Raw genomic sequence first — 17,682 nt, forward strand, 5'->3', positions numbered from 1 at the left:
CAGTTGTGGCTCGCAGGCTCTAGAGCGCAGGCTCAGTAGTTGTGGCACATGGGCTCAGTTGCTCCACGGCTTGTGGGATCTTCCTGGACCAGGGCTTGAACCCATGTCCCCTGCATTGGTAGGCAGACTCTTAACCACTGTGCCACCTGGGAAGTCCCAGGTTTTTGCTTCTTAATAATTAAAAACCACTTCATTATGCAGTATTCCTGCTGTCATGATGTTGTTTGAGAATTAAGCAAGCAAGTATCTATTCCTCTAATAGTCTTTAAGTGTTAAATCTTTTTCTATCCATAACTAGAATTTTAAGGCAACCTAAAGGTTGTACTTTTTTTTTTTTTTTTTTTTTTTTTTATGCGTTACGCGGGCCTCTCACTGTTGTGGCCTCTCCCGTTGCGGAGGACAGGCTCCGGACGCGCAGGCTCAGCGGCCATGGCTCACGGGCCCAGCCGCTCCGCGGCATGTGGGATCTTCCCAGACCGGGGCACGAACCCGTGTCCCCTGCATCGGCAGGCGGACTCTCAACCACTGCGCCACCAGGGAAGCCCTAAAGGTTGTACTTTTAAGTTGGTAAACAGACTCTTATTTCTCCAGGACTATTATAGTGACTTCCTTACCAGTCTCCCTGGTTCTCTACCACTGTTAGGTGAATATTTTTAAAGCCCAGCTTTGCTGCTCAGTGTCTTCTTATCACATGTAGGATAAAATTCAAATACCATTAATTTAGCACTTAAGGCTCTCTGGAGTCCATCTGTAACCTTATTTATTTCACTTCTAGTTTACGCGTATTTGCTATTAGCACACTGTTTTCCGATTACGCCCACTAATTCACCAAGTTAAGGAAGTTGAAAGCATTATATTGTCTCTAGCAGTGCCTCTTGCTGTCCAATTTCATACTGATCCTTAGGCCACAAATAGAAAATGGATGTTTCGTCTTACACTAGTTCATTTCTTTCTGGGTCTATTGCATATTTTTTCTGCCAAATCCTTTGGGGATTAAATTCCTTGGCAAATCAGGCACCAGCTAGTCTAGTTTAGCCTTTTTCCTTTTTTTTGGATGCATTGGGTCTTCGTTGCTGCACGCAGGCTTTCTCTAGTTGCAGCGAGCAAGGGGCTACTCTTTGTTGCTGTGCGCGGGCTTCTCATTGCGGTGGCTTCTCTTGTTCTGGAGCACGGGCTCTAGATGTGCGGTCTTCAGTAGTTGCAGCATGCGGCCTCAGTAGTTGTGACACACAGGCCCTAGAGTGCGCTGGCTTCAGTATTTGCGGCATGTGGGCTTCAGTAGTTGTGGTGCATGGGCTCAGTATTTGTGACGCGCAGGCTCAGTAGTTGTGGCGCATGGGCTTAGTTGCTTCGCAGCATGTGGGATCTTCCCAGAACAGGGATCGAACCTGTGTCCCCTGCATTAGCAGGTGGATTCTTAACCACTGCGCCAACAGGGAAGTCCCTAGTTTAGCTTTATTAACATTGAATGTGCACCAAAATTGGACCTAGTAGGATATATTTTCCCTGTGTAGGGCTTGATAATATTGATTTTAAAAATTCTTAAAAAGTTATTGTTATTTTGCCGATAGGATGGGCCAAATGTGTTCTCTGGTAGTTTTAATTTGTTACTTCTTAATTACAACTGAGTGTGTTTTTACATGTTTATTGGCCATTTGTGTTTGTTTCATAAATTGATAATCTTAGCCCATTTATCTTTTTGATGGTCCTTTTGTAACTTCTTTATATATTCTGAATATTAATAATTTGTCTCATATATGTCACCAATATCTTTCTTCCTGTTTGTCTTAAAAATTAATGGTGTTTTCAACATCTAGATGCTTCCTTGCCTAGGCAGCTTCAAAATCTGGCAAACGTCTTGGTTGTATGTTTGATGCTGATGCAGGCCTTTATACAATTAGACAGTATCTCCTAAGCACTACAAGGCCATGGGAGATTTTACTCTTTTTAGCTCAGTCCCCAGCTTCCTATGCCACCCCTGTACTCAGTAAATATCCTCTGGGGAAAACTTCCTGTGTGTTTCAGGGGTCCCTTTCAGTCCACCATTCCAGCCCAGGTACTATAAATAGCTTCACTGATTTCTCTTTCTCTCTGCCTATGCAGGTGTAATCCTTGGCCCTAAATCTGCACAAGTTGCAGATTTAATTTCTAAAAGGAATATTGCATAGGAAACCTAGCAGAAAAATAAATGCCAGTGAGTGAGCTTTTGCTTACTTAGGAATGGTCCTTTCCTTTCTGGAATTAATGTGACTTTAAAAAAAAGTCATTTTTTTCCTAGTCATCACAGCAGAAGCAGTCGATTTCTGCTACCTACTATATCCTGCTTGGAAGTGGAAATCTTTTCGTAGATCCTCTTTTGGGTTTTCTGTGAACGCAGTAAGATTGTCTGCAAATAATGACATTTTAATTCTTTACCAGTGTGTGTGTGTGTATTTCTTTCTTTTTCTTACTACACTAAGAACTCCAGTACAGTGTTATGTAGAAGTGATGGCAAGCATTTTTATTTCTTTCTTGATATCAGCAGGATAGCTTTTAGTGTTTTACTGTCAAGTTGTTTGGTATTTGTTTATTTAGATACCTTTTATTAAATTAAGGAAGTTCCCTTCTATTCCTAGTTTGACAAAATTTTTAAGTGTGAGTAGATGTTGATTTTACCAAATGTTTTTCTGTTTCTTTTGAGAAGTAGTAGAACCTTTCTCTTTCATTCTGTTAATGTCATGAATTACATTGATTGATTTTCAAGCATTAAACTGAAGTGCTAGGCTAAATCCAGCTTGATGTATTATCTTTTGTACACAGTGCTAAATTCACTTTAATACTTTCTTTTCAAGTTTTGCATCTTATGTTCTTGATTGAGATTAACATGTATTTTTCTTTTCTCATCATTTCCTTGTCAGATTTGGCAGAAAGATTATGTTGACCTCATATTTGGGAAATGTCCCCTCTTTTTGTTTTCTATGAATGGTTGTATAAATAGCATTATTGACTCCTTAAATGTTTGGTAGAATTTGCTGGTAAAGTTTTCTAGGAATGGAGTTTTCTTTGTGAGAAGGCTTTGGATTATGGGTTCAGTTTCCTTAATTTTAGGACCAGTTATATTTCTAGTGTTGGTTTGGTGAGTTGTGGTTTTGTGAGAATGTTTGCATTTTATCGAAATCTCCATACCATCATTAAGTTATTGATAATATTCTCTTATTATCTGAGTTGCAGACTCCCGCTATATTCCTGAAATTGTGTTTTTTCTCTTTTTTTTTTCTGGGTTAGTCTCTCCAGGGCTTTATTGATTTTATTATATTAGTCTTTGCAAAGAACCAGATTTTAGCTTTTTTGGTTTTTTGTATTGTGTATTTATTTTCCACTTCATTAATTTCCACTTTTATCTTTTTCATTCACTCCTTTCTTCTTTGTTTTTCTTTTATGATTTTTTTTTAGATTAATACTTTTTTGTTTTTTAGCCTTTTCCCCCTAACATATACATTTTAATGTTATAAATTTCATTCTAAGCATTGCTTTGGCTGTACGCTGCAAGTTCTGATATGTATTTTTCATTATCATTCAGTTCAAAATATTTTCCAGTTTCCCTTTGTAATTTCATCTTTGATCCATGGCATGTAGAAGTTACTTTATTCTCATTATGAGTTGAATTGTTTGAAAGTTGTTGAGACTTTTTTTGTGATTCATCATATGTTTGTTTTTTATATGATATATATACCTGCAAAAAATGTGTATGGGGCTTCCCTGGTGGCGCAGTGGTTGAGAGTCCGCCTGCTGATGCAGGGGACAGGGATTCATGCCCCGGTCCGGGAAGATCCCACATGTTGCGGAGCAGCTGGGCCCGTGAGCCATGGCTGCTGAGCCTGCGTGTCCGGAGCCTGTGCTCCGCAACGGGAGAGGCCACAACAGTGAGAGGCCCGCGTACCACAAAAAAAAAAAAAAATGTGTATGGTGCAGCTTTGGGATAGTGAATAATATATCTGTCAAATAATTCTGGTTTCTTAGTTGTGTTATTCAAATTCTCTATATTTTATTGATTTTATTTGTTATATCAGTTGCTATAAGAGGTGTGATAATAATCTCCCACCATGATTATAGATATTCCTTGTAGTTCTGTCATTTTTTACTTTATGTATTTTTAGGTTTTTATTTGACACATAGAAATTCAAAATTGTTACATCTGCCTGGGGAATTGAACTTTTTATTAGTATGAAGGGACCTTCTTGATCTGTAGTAATGCTTTTTGCCTTAATATGTACATATTTACTACTAATATAGCTATATGAGATTTTGTTTGATTAGTTTTATATAGAATATTTTTTCCCATCCTTTTAATGTTAAAGTTTATTTAATTTTAAAGTTTGTTATCCTTATGTTTAGATGTATATTTTATAAGTAGTATATAGTTAGATTTTACTTTTGCACCTTTGTCAAAAATCACTTCTGCATATATATGTGGGTCTGTTTCTGGACTCTCTTCCATTGATCTATTTGTCTATCGTCTGTCTTTATGCCGTTATCACACTGTCTAGATTCCTGTAGGTTTACAGTAAGTGTGGAAGTCCACTAGTGTAGGTCCTCTAATTTTGTTTATTGGGTATATTGGTCTGTAATTTTTTTATAATGTCTTTGTCTGGTTTTTGTATAAGGGTAATGCTGGCCTCACAGAATGAGTTGGGAAGTAATTCCTTCTCTTCAATTTTCAAGAAAAGTTTGTGTGGAAATGGAATTATTTCTTCCTTAAATATTTGGTAGAATTAGCCAATGAAGCTCTCAGTGGAAAGAGCTTAGAAATTAGATCATGAAATTTTGCTAGTAGTTTCAATTCAAACTAAATATTACGGGGTTTTTACTGAATTCCCTCAATTTTATATTTGTATCTTTTTCCTTGTGCTGAAATCTTGATTCTTAATAGCATTAGTGTGATTACTCATGTGCTTTATCTATAATTTGTGCGTGTTTAGTTCAAAATAACAATTACAGTATTAAAATGTTTTAATCTAATTTTGTTTTACTATTAAACATTTCCTTGGTCCCAAGTCAAAACTGTAAAACCAAGGTATAGTCAGGGAGATATGAATTCCATTCCTGACTTCTCCTTCCATTCTCTTCCATTGATGTTGTTTTTTGGAGGAGGTAGCATCATAAAGATATATATATATATATATACACATACACACACACACACGTATATATACATATATATATTCCTACTTATTTTCCAAGTTTCTTCTCCATATTTCTTTCACCTGCTCTGCACCTGGCTTTTTTCACTTAACACAGTGTATCTTGGAGATTGCTCCTTAGCAGCACAAAGAGATCTTTTTCATTCCTTTATATAACAGCCTAGTACTTCATTGTATGGGTGTACCGTACTTCATTTAACCAGTCTCCTACTGATGGATGTTTGGGAGAAATAGGAACTTCTAAAAAGACATTTTCCACATTCCAGACCACAGCATTGTAGCATTGGCTAGTATTATAGAACTATTTAACCTAATTTTAACAACATTTTTATTAAAACCTTTTTCATTTATATATCACTGCAAAAATTCATCTTACAGTATGCTAGGTTTCATTGTGTAGTGTTCTGGTGACTGAATGAGTTTTTTGATTAGGAAGGTAAAGTTCCGTACTTCTTACTATTTCTTTGGGTTGATTTTCTACTAAGTAGTTTAAGCCTAAGCCTTTGTGGCCTTTGCCTTATAAGAGGTGCCTCTGTTTATCTTAAAAGACTTCTACTTGCTTATACAACCACTCTTACCCCTGAATTTCTGGTACCAGTTTAATCTAATTAATTCCTTGATCAGGTAATAGAACCACCATTTTTACAACAACTCAAAGACATGTTTTCTCATTAATTTATCAGGTTGAAAAAGGGCTTATGGCTGATATATCCACTAGTGTTCTGCTTCAAAAAGTATTAACTCCTAAACCAAATAGGTTAATGTCTATTTAAATACTTGTATATTAAGGTATCTTAATATTATTTCAGATTTCTGTGATTTGGTGAAAAAATATTCTCCTCGATCTCATGTATGACCAGTGGTTCTCTTTGCTCATATCTGTCTTCTGTTTAAAGAATTTTAATAGTCAAGTATATTTCCCCTTTATAAATCCTCCATGGAGTTCAACAAAGTGTTATGTGATCTTAATTACATAGTCTTTTCTCCAAACCCCCTTCTGAGAGCCCATATTCCATCCTTAGCTTCTAATACACCGTTTTAGTATTCTTTGATTTCTTATCTTAGGAAAAGATGCAACCTTGACTTATCGAAATAGTATAAGTATTTTTAGCTCTTCCTAGGCAGTGTGAAGACCTTAGAATACTTAGAATCATTAACCTTCTGCTTACATCCCCTCCCCCAGTTTATATGTTGTTGTTATTATGTATTTTAATTTGTGTCAAACTCCATAAGGCATAATTATTGTTGTTTTGTATAGTCAGTATTCATTTAGATTTTTAAAAATCTTTTTTGAGGTATAGCTAACCTAGAGTTAACTGTAAAATGTACAAATTAAGTTTGACCTATGTATACACCTGTGAAGCTGTCAGTACACACATATATATATATATATATATATATATATATATATATATATATATATACCCTCTGGGACAGTTGTTTCTACCATCTAATCTAGAAAATTAAGATGGTTAACAGAGTTTATTGCAGTTCTGTTTGTTTTGTTTTTGTTTTGTAACTACTAGGAATGGAGGTAGGGCTAGAGAATTTTCATGTGTTTTTTTTTTTTTTTTTTGCCACCGTTTTAGAATTCTGCCCTCATTTTAAAACTCAGTTTTAAAAATTCTTTTTGTCATCTGTTTTAAGCTACTTGTGCTCTCTCAGGTCCCCTTCACTCTAAAAATGTAGTGTATCTTTTATCATTCTCATACATGTGACTAGCATGACATATGAGCTTTACCAATGTCTAGAAACCATTGATTTCTCCTATTTGCTACCTCTTGGAAATAACAGCAGAAAATGTTAAGGCTTTTCCATTCTGATTGAGTCAGTATCTTAATAATTGTGATTCCTAAAAGTGAGATCAGCATACATTTTTACTAAAGTTTCTTATTTTGAGGCTATAAATCCTAATTTTAATGATTTGTTTGAGAGTATACCCATAGGTCATAATAAAGGGATTTTTTTTTTTTAGTATATACTGCTGAGTTTTGCTCTTAATTGTATTAGCTTACACAAAATTTGCATATGTGGGATTATAAATTCTTCTACTAGCAAAGAATCTAATATTAGATTTTAGCCTTTAAGAGTGATTTTAATTTACATTTAATTCCCTTTTCTTAAATACTGTAAGAGATCCTCACAACATAAAGTGATTTGAATGACTGTTTTCAAAATTGGAATTTTGTACATTCCAATTTTTTTCTAGACTGTATAATAATACTGACATTTATTTAGAGTTTACTCTGTCATGCATTTGTATTGTCTCATTTAGTCCTTAAAACAACTCTATGTAGTAGAAATTATTATCCCTACAGATGAGAAACTAAGGCATGGAGAGCTGATGCACCTTACAAGTTCACACATACAGTAAATAGCTTTGGGATTTAAACCAGGTAATATATGTCTGGAGCCTGGCCTCTTAACCAGTATAAACTCTTTTTTTCTCTAATACTGGAAAAGAATTATATGAACCAAAATGTTCTCCTAAATAACTATAAGATTTTTGACTGTTGGGCTAATGGGCCCACTCAGACTAAGTTTGAGGGTGACGTTACTTTTTTTTTTTCATTCTTTTAGCTGATATAGCCCAGAGATATAGGATAAGCAAATACCCAACCCTCAAATTGTTTCGTAACGGGATGATGATGAAGAGAGAATACAGGGGTCAGCGATCAGTGAAAGCACTTGCAGATTACATCAGGCAACAAAAAAGTGACCCCATTCAAGAACTTCATGACTTAGCAGAAGTCACCACTCTTGACGTAAGTCATTAACTTTTGCTGGATCAAATGAAGTCTGCCTGATTAATGTAAACAAATTCTTATGCAATCAAAGAATCTGGCATTTTCTTATAGTTCATCGTAGTGGATTTATATATATATATATATATATACACACACACATACTTAACAAGTTGAATTTTTCTTGAATTAATTCTCAAGGGAAATGCTAATATTTTACTGAACCTTTGGATACAATGTATATAGCAATACAGTAAAGTTGTACTAATTTGAATTAATTGAGGGTAAAGGGTAGCCTGAATTATGAAGAAATAGAAGTTAATGTCAGGCATACACAAACAAAGTTTCCATAGTTTGCTTAGTGGAGACCCTTATGTAGAAGCGTGAGAGACCCACGGTGGAGTCTCTACCAATAGTCACACATTACGAATTGATGTATTATTTTAACACATCTTAGAATCAGTCATCTTATTTAGGAAGGACTGTCACTGATTAAACAGTTATGTATTTCTTGAAATTTTAAAATAAAATGTTGGAAGGAAATTATTATATTAGATGATAGTTAAGACTGTTTTCAACCTAATGTAATCTTTAATAGTTTTGGACTAGGTGTTAAAAGCCAATTATGCATTTATAGTCACACTTCATTTGGAGATAATTGAACAGCAGCTGGGTAAATGCAATAACATTATTCTTAAAGAACTATGTATGTTTATAAAGTAATTACATACTTTATTTTACAGCGCAGCAAAAGAAATATCATTGGATATTTTGAGCAGAAGGATTCAGAAAACTATAGAGTTTTTGAAAGAGTAGCAAATATTTTGCATGATGATTGTGCCTTTCTAGCTGCATTTGGGTAAGTAGCCTGAGAGTGTGTTAGTGGGTCGGGTCAGCTCAGCTGTTGTGTTAAATTCTTGTTATGTGTGGTCGTTTTCTGAAGATGACCTCTCCAAAGATTATCTCAGTCCTCTTAAAGTCACCAACAAATTTTTACACCTATCTCTGACCTCTTTCTAAGAGTTTAAGTCTGTTAATTATTCTTTCTGTACTATATTCTATTCAAAATGTGGGTAAGAGGAAAAGGTTGGACAGGTTAACTCTCATACTTTTGTTCAGCTCATTTACTAACACTATCCTGTGTCACAAAAAATGCTTATTAACCTGTGGGGTTTCCAAACTGAAACAACACAGTGTTTCTCATTAATGACCATGAACTTCATCATCTTTACTCATCTCTGGCTCTCCACCACCTTTTCTTCTGCCTTCCCTGTCTCAGAGGAACAATGCTCCTTTCCACGGCTAACCTCTTTACTTGTTTCCTTGTAATTGTCCCTTCAAAATCCTCTGGGGCTTTGATCCATCAGTTGTCCTTGCTTTCTCATGTTTTCAACCTGACCCTTTTCATGAACTCCTTTCCTTTTCTAAAAACATGATTCTCTTTCCTGATCTGTCCCTTCTATCTCTTGAGCTATAATCTCATCTCTTTCTTTTCATTCTCAGTTTTTTTCAGAGATTAGTTTTGCTTGGCTACCTTGAATTTCTCATATTTTAACCAGTTAAAATACCTTAACCTCCTGGAAGCTAACTTTTACCTCCATTACCCTAAAGAAACTTCTGTCTACACAGTCACGAAGCGACTTCTTAATGAACAAATCCAGTGGCCTTTTTTCAATCTTAATCCTCTTCAATATCTCTGAAGGATGTGACCCTCAACTACCCTGTCCTTTTCTTTTTTTTTTTTGCCGTACGCGGGCCTCTCACTGTTGTGGCCTCTCCTGCCGCAGAGCACAGGCTCCAGACGCGCAGGCTGAGTGGCCATGGCTCACGGACCCAGCTGCTCCATGGCACGTGGGATCCTCCTGGACCGGGGCATGAACCCGCGTCCCCTGCACCGGCAGGCAGATTCAACCACTGTGCCACCAGGGAAGCCCCTGCCCTGTCCTTTTTCTGCTGTGTCTACACTTTATGTTGAACTCCCTGGTTTGATCCTTACCTTTCTGACTTCTCTGGCTTTTTTTTTTTTTTCTTTCTCTTTCAAAATGGAATCATTCTTATGGTTCTGTGTTTGACTCTTTCTTCTCATTGGAGGTTATCTTCCCCCATCCTTTGATGTTATACAATATTATTTTTCTCTTTTCTTTGGCCTATAACTGGGAGACTCTATTGTGGTACCTATCTTGAGTAGAGCCCAGATTTCTGGCATAGTATGTCCTCTTCATTTTGTGACCTTTTTCCTTGTTTTAAATGCTTCTATAGGTTTTTTATGTGTGTTTTATTGTAAACATTATCAGTGTTTTTTGAAGATTGTTGTAGAGAGTAAATAACGAATGAACTTCTCCCCCATGCTTTTTGTAATACTGTTTCCAGCCATGCAGGCCCCTTGCTATTCCTCAAACACTGCAAGCACACTTTTGCAGCAGAGCCTTTGCCCTTACTGTCTCTATCCAGAGTACTTTGTCCAGATATCATCTCATCAGAAAGATCTCTCCTGATAGCTGTATATAAAATAGCACTATCATCATCCAACTTGTCATTCTTTATCCACTTATTTTTCTTCATAGCACCTTTTTTTGTTTGTTTTTAACCACCCAAGATAAAAATATCTAGTTGTTTTTCCCCAGAAAAATGGAAGCTCCATGAGAGGATGTTGTCAGTTTTGTTCACTGCTGTGTACCAAGTGCCAAGAACATAGCTGGTACAAAGGAAGCACATAGCAAATAGTGAATGAATGAATGGAGCATGTTCTTCCTTTCTGTTCCAGTGTCATCAATCTAGCTTAGTACTGCTTGCCCCCGTCTCCTGACTACTGTAGTCAGAACCTGGAGATAAATCAGGGTTCAATTAATCCAAATATAATTTAGAGAGAAGAAAAAGTTACCCATTTTGACTTAGAATTTGTTGTAGAATTCACTCACCAAATATTTATTCACCCATTATGTGCCTGTACCAGGCATGGGAAATAGTAAACAAATAAACAAAAAATTAGTTATTTATGGAACTATATTCTAATGATGTGTAGGTTATTTCATTTCATCTATTTTTTTTTTAGAAGTTTTGGTTTTAAAAATAAAAAAGAGAATTCATGGTTGAGTCTGACTTAACAAGCAGATAATATGTTTGTGTGACTGGTTTATGTGACTACATCAATGACCTTGATCCTCAGTTAATGGGGTCAAAAACAGCTATTTAGTGCCAAAACTGCCAATCCACAGATAAAATACTGAGTCACAAAAACAGCTAACTAAAATTTCCCTTTAAAAAAATCTGCCTCATATTAAATTTTTCCTTTAAATGTATGCTTTTGTTGGTATTGCATAATCTTTATTTATTTATTTATTTATGGCTGTGTTGGGTCTTCGTTGTGGTGCGCGGGCTTCTCATTGAGGTGGCTTCTCTTGTGGAGCACAGGCTCTAGGCGTGTGGGCTTCAGTAGTTGTGGAGCGTGGGCTCAGTAGTTGTGGCTCGTGGGCTCTAGAGCACAGGCTCAGTAGTTGTGGCGTACAGGCTTAGTTGCTCCGTGGCATGTGGGATCTTCCTGGACCAGGGCTCGAACCCGTGTCTCCTGCATTGTCCAGTGGATTCTTAACCATTGCGCCACCAAGGAAGCCCGGTATTGCATAATCTTATAAGTAGAAAAGAAGATGGACAAGTATATATTTCAAGTTGTTACAGTTCATATGTTGCAAAACAGCTTCATATGTTGCTATACAGCAGGTATATTGCTGCTATTAGTTTTCTCAAAAAATATTATTACTGCTTCTCTCTTTCCATTAGAGCTGTTTCAAAACCAGAAAGATACAGTGGAGACAACATAATCTACAAACCACCAGGGGTAAGTTGCTATTTCTTAATGTATAATTTTTAATATAATTTAAATACATATATAGTATAATCTGTAGTTTTGTACATGTTAATGTTCACAGAATCATAAAGTTTTAATATACAAAGGAACCTTAAGGCATCATTTTGTGCTAATCTAAACCTTTCAAAGTAAAGATGAGGACACAAGCCTAAAGTCACTCGGGCATTTAGTGGCAGAGCTGGGACTAGAGATCCCCTGATCCCCAGGCCTTTTTCACCTCTCTTTTGCCTTTGGCTTGGGACTTAAATTAAAAAAAAGGCTTCAGTGGTCTGTGATCATCACTCCAACTTGAGTGAGACTAGCCAAGCTCCCAAATCTCCTGGGGTATAAATTCACCTGGTACTTGCCAGATACTAAGGAGTGCTAAGTTGTTTTTAACCCTTGGCTAAGAAGTTAGGTGTGTCTAAACTTAGAAGTATCTGTTTAGGCCCAGGTGATGGTAGCCACAAAAAAGACAGAAATCACAGTATTGTCACCCCAAATTGATGTAACTGTCTGTCATTGCAATTTTCTCACACACACACACAAATAGAAATCTATGGATTTTTTTTTTAATTCATAGTTTTCACTTTAATTTTTTTTTTGTGGTGTTTTGACACACTGAAGTTGTTAACTTTTCTATAGTCATATGAATGAACTTTTTGCTTAGAAAGCTCATTTCCTATTTTGAATTCATATAGGTATTTGCCTGTATTCTCTGCAATTGTATTTCTTTAATAATAGCTTACATAGTGTGACCATCTCTGGATTATCAGAATCTCTGTGTCTCTCAGTGTAGCTTTCTTGTTAAGAGCACAGGCTCTGGAATGAGACTGTTTTAATGTCAAATCTGCCACCTTCCTTACCACCTCACACTGGTCAGAATAGCCATCATTAAAAAGTCTGCAAGTAACAAATGCTGGAGAGGGTGTGGAGAAAAGAGAACCCTCCTACACTGTTGGTGGGAATGTAAATTGGTGCAGCCACTATGGAAAACAATACGGAAGTTCCTTAAAAAACAAAAACTAGAGTTGCCGTATGATCCAGCACTCCCACTCCTGGGCATATACCCAGACAAAACCATAATTCAAGAAGATACACACACCCCTGTGTTCATAGCAGCACTATTTACAATAGCCAAGATATGGAAACAACCTAAATGTCCATCAACAGATGAATGGATAAAGATGTGGTACATATATACAATGGAATATTACTCAGCCATTAAAAAGAATAAAATAATGGCATTTGTAGTAACATGGATGGACCTAGAGATTATCATACTAAGGGAAGTTTAAGTCAGAAAGAGAAGGACAAATATCATATCACTTATATGTGGAATCTAACATACAGTACAAATCAACATATCTACAAACAGACACATAGACATAGAGAACAGACTTGTGGTTGCCAAGGGGGAGAGTGGGTAGGGGAGGGAAGGAATGGGAGTTTTGGATTAGCAGAGGCAAACTATTACTGTATATAGGATGGATAAACAAGGTCCTACTATATAGCACAGGGAACTATATTCAATATCCATAATGGAAAAGAATATGAAAAAGAATATATATACATTCTTATACATATATATGTATAACTGAGTCGCTTTGCTCTATAGAAAAAATTAACACAACATTGTAAATCAATTATATTTCAATAAAATAAAAAAAAGAATCTGCTACCTTCCTAGGCGTATAACTCTGGGAAAGTTTATTAGCTTCTCTGCACTTTAGTTTGTTCATTAGTAAAAACAGCCATGATAATACTGGTACCTGCTTTATGGGGATGTTTTGAGGATTAATTGAGTCAACACATACAAGGTGTTTACAGTGGTAAAACAGTGCTTGGTCACAGTAAGTTGGCTTAGGTAATGTTAGCTATTTACCATCATTTTAGGCACTTCATAGATACAATTTTGAGTGAATGTGGAAACAGATACTGCAGTTAATTAATTTTAGAGATAGCCATGCCTTAGATTTATATAGTATCATGTATTTTTCAAGGCTTTTTCACTGGAAGTCTCCAAATTTTCTTGTAACATTTTTGAAGGGAGAGATAGCTAAATTAAATCATTAGGATAATTCTTCTTTTCACAATGTCTGCCTGCTATTGATGAAGATACTGGTAAACATTTAATTGACGCAAATCCAAGGGAAAGCAGAAGGCTTATACATCACAGGTTGGATAATCAGGTCCCCGATAATCACAGAGTTATCAGCTTATTACCATCTATAGCCCTCTTTCTCAGAAGTTCCATGTTTTTTGTTTCTTTTGTATCCTGTATAGATTTTTCTGGGTTCATAGATGGCTTTAATAATGCATTTTTGCTAGCGCAGGTTAGATTTGTTTAATTTTTTTTCCTTGTTTTTATAACAGCATTCTGCTCCAGATATGGTGTACTTGGGATCTATGACAAATTTTGATGGGACTTACAATTGGATTCAAGATAAATGTGTTCCTCTTGTCCGAGAAATAACATTTGAAAATGGAGAGGTACGGACTTTCTAATGTGTGTTGTTAGTTTTAATTAAGATTTCCGAAAGAGCAAGCTTCCTCCACCCATCTTACTATTTTACCACAGAACTTATCAGTTATAAAAATCATACAGTGAACATAAGTACATATAGCTATTTCCATAATACAGGCCAGTGGTTCTCCACCTCTGCTATCCCAGAACCCCACTGTTGTATTTCCTGCAATAGCAGTGGTTCATGACAGCCTTGAAAATGAGTTTGAAAGTGCCTCTCAGGTGATTCTGATCCCACCCTTGGTTGAAGATCCTTGTTTAAGGGGATTGCTTTAGAAGCAATGCTCTGCAGATTTTAGTTACAATTAATTACATACAGTGAATAATCATTTGGTATAAAAAAGTTTTTCTGATTCCTGTCTATCCTAAAAGAATGAAATTGTGTTCTTTTTCCATCGTAAATAATGAAGGCAATTATCAGTTGTCATGTAACTGTCCTCAGTGATCCCATGCGGCTGAAAAAAGGCCCATCCCAAACTCTGAACAACTCCCACAAAAACAAAACACAAAAACCTAAGAAGTTGGAGGAGCAAGTACAAAGAGCTGTGTCTGTGAGGTGCATCTCTCTGTTCTTTACTGTATTTGAAACATATCTTTCATTTCATTTTGTTCCTTCATTTTCGAAACCCTCAGTCTAAGAATGTAATTTTTGAAAAGCATTAAAAAAAAGTTTAAAAAAAACCTTTCTATATGCATACTTACTTCAAAGAATTATAAGTGCATAGCTCAGGTATTGAATACACAACTCAAGAAATTATCACAGAGTAAACACACCCATATAAGCCCCACCAAGTCAGAGGTTGGCAATTCTGTAAAAAGTCAGACAGTAAATATTTTAGGCTTTGCAGTTCATATAGTCTCTGTTGCAACTACTCAACTTGGCAGTTGTGGCACAAAAGCAGCCCTAGATAGTACATAAATAAGTATGGTTGTGTTCCAGTAAAGCTTGCTTCCACGCTTATTGTCTTAGTTTCTATCAAATGAACATCCCTTCTACTTTTCTCAGTTCTCAGGGTTTCAGGTATGTTTAGCTGAATTAACTTACATTTTTATTGTATCATCTAGTCCTTAGAGGCTTGGAAAGATCTAGTAACCTGTCACGATTATTCACCTGCTTTGACAGTTCTTACAGGGATACTTTCAAAACAGAATTGAAAGTTATGGATCTGGAAAATCTTAAACAATTAAACAGGGTCTGTCCGTCCTCCCCCAGCCCTACCTCCTGCACTACGGTAGTTGGCACCTTTATATAATTTTTAGATTTATTACATGTTGTAACCAACTACCCATAAATCCTTTAAACTGTGGGGAAAGATTTGTTAACCTCTGAATCTGGTTGTCTTGCTCTCCCTCTCCTGAATCCTTTAATACCTGCTGGGTAAAGAATATGTTGGTATGGATGTGGACATGGGTACACTTGGAAACTCTAGCAGCATAAACTACCAGCTACTATGTTAATGTATGTACTGATAGATTAGTTTAGCAAACTAATTCACATAGTTTCGAATTATTAATCTATTACTTGTCTCTTAACAGCTGTTATTTCATCCATATTTGTGTTTTTTGTTTAAACAAAAAATTTTTTCTTTACTTACAAAATTAGTAATTTTGTTTATTACTAATAAAGTAATATACTTGTTTCTACTTTAAACTTCTTAGCTCTTAAATTTTCTAAAAGGTAACTGCTGAGTCTTCTTTCCCAATTAGTATTTATTCAGCAACATTTGTGTCTTCATTTATTCAGTCATAGGTTGATTCCATATTGTGTACAAAAATCTGTGAGCAAAGGAGAAGTGAAATAAGATTCTCTGTCTTTAAGGGGTTTTCAATCCAGTAGTTCACATGTACAGACAATATAAAGACATGCCCCATGCCACATGCCACATGCCACATGAGGGGCACTGAGAAAATGTTCTGAGAGTTCAGAGGAGAGAACTCAGTTCTACCTTTGGCAGAAATGGGATAGAATCAGGAATGGCTTTCTAAAAGAGGCATTTCAGTCCTGAAAAGGGATAAAAGAGAAAGAGAAGTACTAATGGAAATAGGGAATTAAGAGGAGGGGACAGTGCATTTATGTTGAGCATTGAAGGTACTGGAACTGGACTTGGAGATAAGGGACCAATTTGAGTTGGTGACTGAGATTGTTGACCTAGTTGAAGTTGCCAGGCTAGAGCAGAGAAGTCCAAAGACAGAACCATGGAAGAGTAGTTGCAATTAATGTGTTGGGAAAGAAAAAATGTGAGCACAAGAGATTAAAAAGTGAGGAAGAAGAAATTCTAAATCAGTTTGCTAAAACATCATTGTGATGCCAGGAGCTGGGGGTAAGAGAGATGGGAAGTGACTGCTAATGACTCTGGATTTCTTTTAGGAGTGATGAAATGTTCTGGAATTAGATAGTGTTGATGCTTGCAACCTTGTGAATATAATAAAACCCACCAAATTGTACACTTCAAAATGCTGCATTTTATGGTATTTGAATTACAGTCATCTCTTGCTTTCTGCCGGGAATTGATTCCCAGACCACCACGGATATCAAAATCCTCGGATGCTCAAGTCCCTTACAGTTGGCCCTCCAGTATTTTTGGGTTCCACATCTATGGATTCAACCAAGTCGTGGATCCTGTGGATATGGAAGGCCGACTATATATCTCAATTAACAAAAAAAGGTGAACTTGATGAAAAGCTTAATCATTTATCCTATGTGTGAGTGGAACAGTCTTAAACATGGAGACAGGAACCAGAAGAAAACTCTTATCCTATAAAATAGTTTCCAGTTTCAGTTTTTTTAGGGTAAGGACATGTGTGCTTTCTCCTGAGGCAGTTCCTAAGTTATAGAGAGATAAGCAAAAGAATTGTTAATGGAAATGATTTTATTATGGGGCCCTTTCTGGACTTTTTTTATGAGTCAGAACTTAGCATTTGTCAGAGAGAATAAATGATCAAAATATGCTGTCTACTTATCACATTTCTCTTGTATTTTCCAATAACAATAATAAAAATTTTTTAAGTAACAAAAATTTCAAGATGTTTTTGTGTATGTATACATACAAGGTATATAAACATACACATATATAGTGGCAAGTATTTGTTAATAATGTTGATAAATTGTGTATTGGTTGAAAACTGGCTATGTTATGGGGTTTTTGTCTTTTGTTCTGAATCACACTTTTCAGCTTTTGGTAGGTCTCATGTAAGTGGAGTGGGTTTTGCAATAAACCTTAGAATAAGCATAAGTTTGCAAATCAGATTTATTTATTGCTGGTACACTCAGTTTTTCAGTGTTATCCGTGAAGACTGTTTATCCCCTCGTAAAATCAACATCTTGAAAAAGAATCAGCATAGTTCCTCCTTTGGTCAACTCATGTTTTAAATGTCATGGCTTCATCC

General features: G+C 36.0%; 1 protein-coding gene across 2 annotated transcripts in view; it reads left to right on the top strand.

The window, feature by feature from the left end:
• Positions 1 to 17,682, top strand: part of ERP44 (endoplasmic reticulum protein 44) — a 92,440-nt gene that overhangs the window by 52,967 nt on the left and 21,791 nt on the right. For both annotated transcript variants that reach the window (XM_032636218.1, XM_032636219.1), the window contains 4 exons: positions 7,761 to 7,945; positions 8,668 to 8,783; positions 11,702 to 11,759; positions 14,145 to 14,261. In XM_032636218.1, the coding sequence (XP_032492109.1) occupies positions 7,761 to 7,945; positions 8,668 to 8,783; positions 11,702 to 11,759; positions 14,145 to 14,261 (476 nt within the window). The remainder of the gene's footprint in view (positions 1 to 7,760; positions 7,946 to 8,667; positions 8,784 to 11,701; positions 11,760 to 14,144; positions 14,262 to 17,682) is intronic.

Source organism: Phocoena sinus, chromosome 6, assembly GCF_008692025.1.
Source record: "Phocoena sinus isolate mPhoSin1 chromosome 6, mPhoSin1.pri, whole genome shotgun sequence".
Classification (NCBI taxonomy): Eukaryota; Metazoa; Chordata; class Mammalia; order Artiodactyla; family Phocoenidae; genus Phocoena; species Phocoena sinus.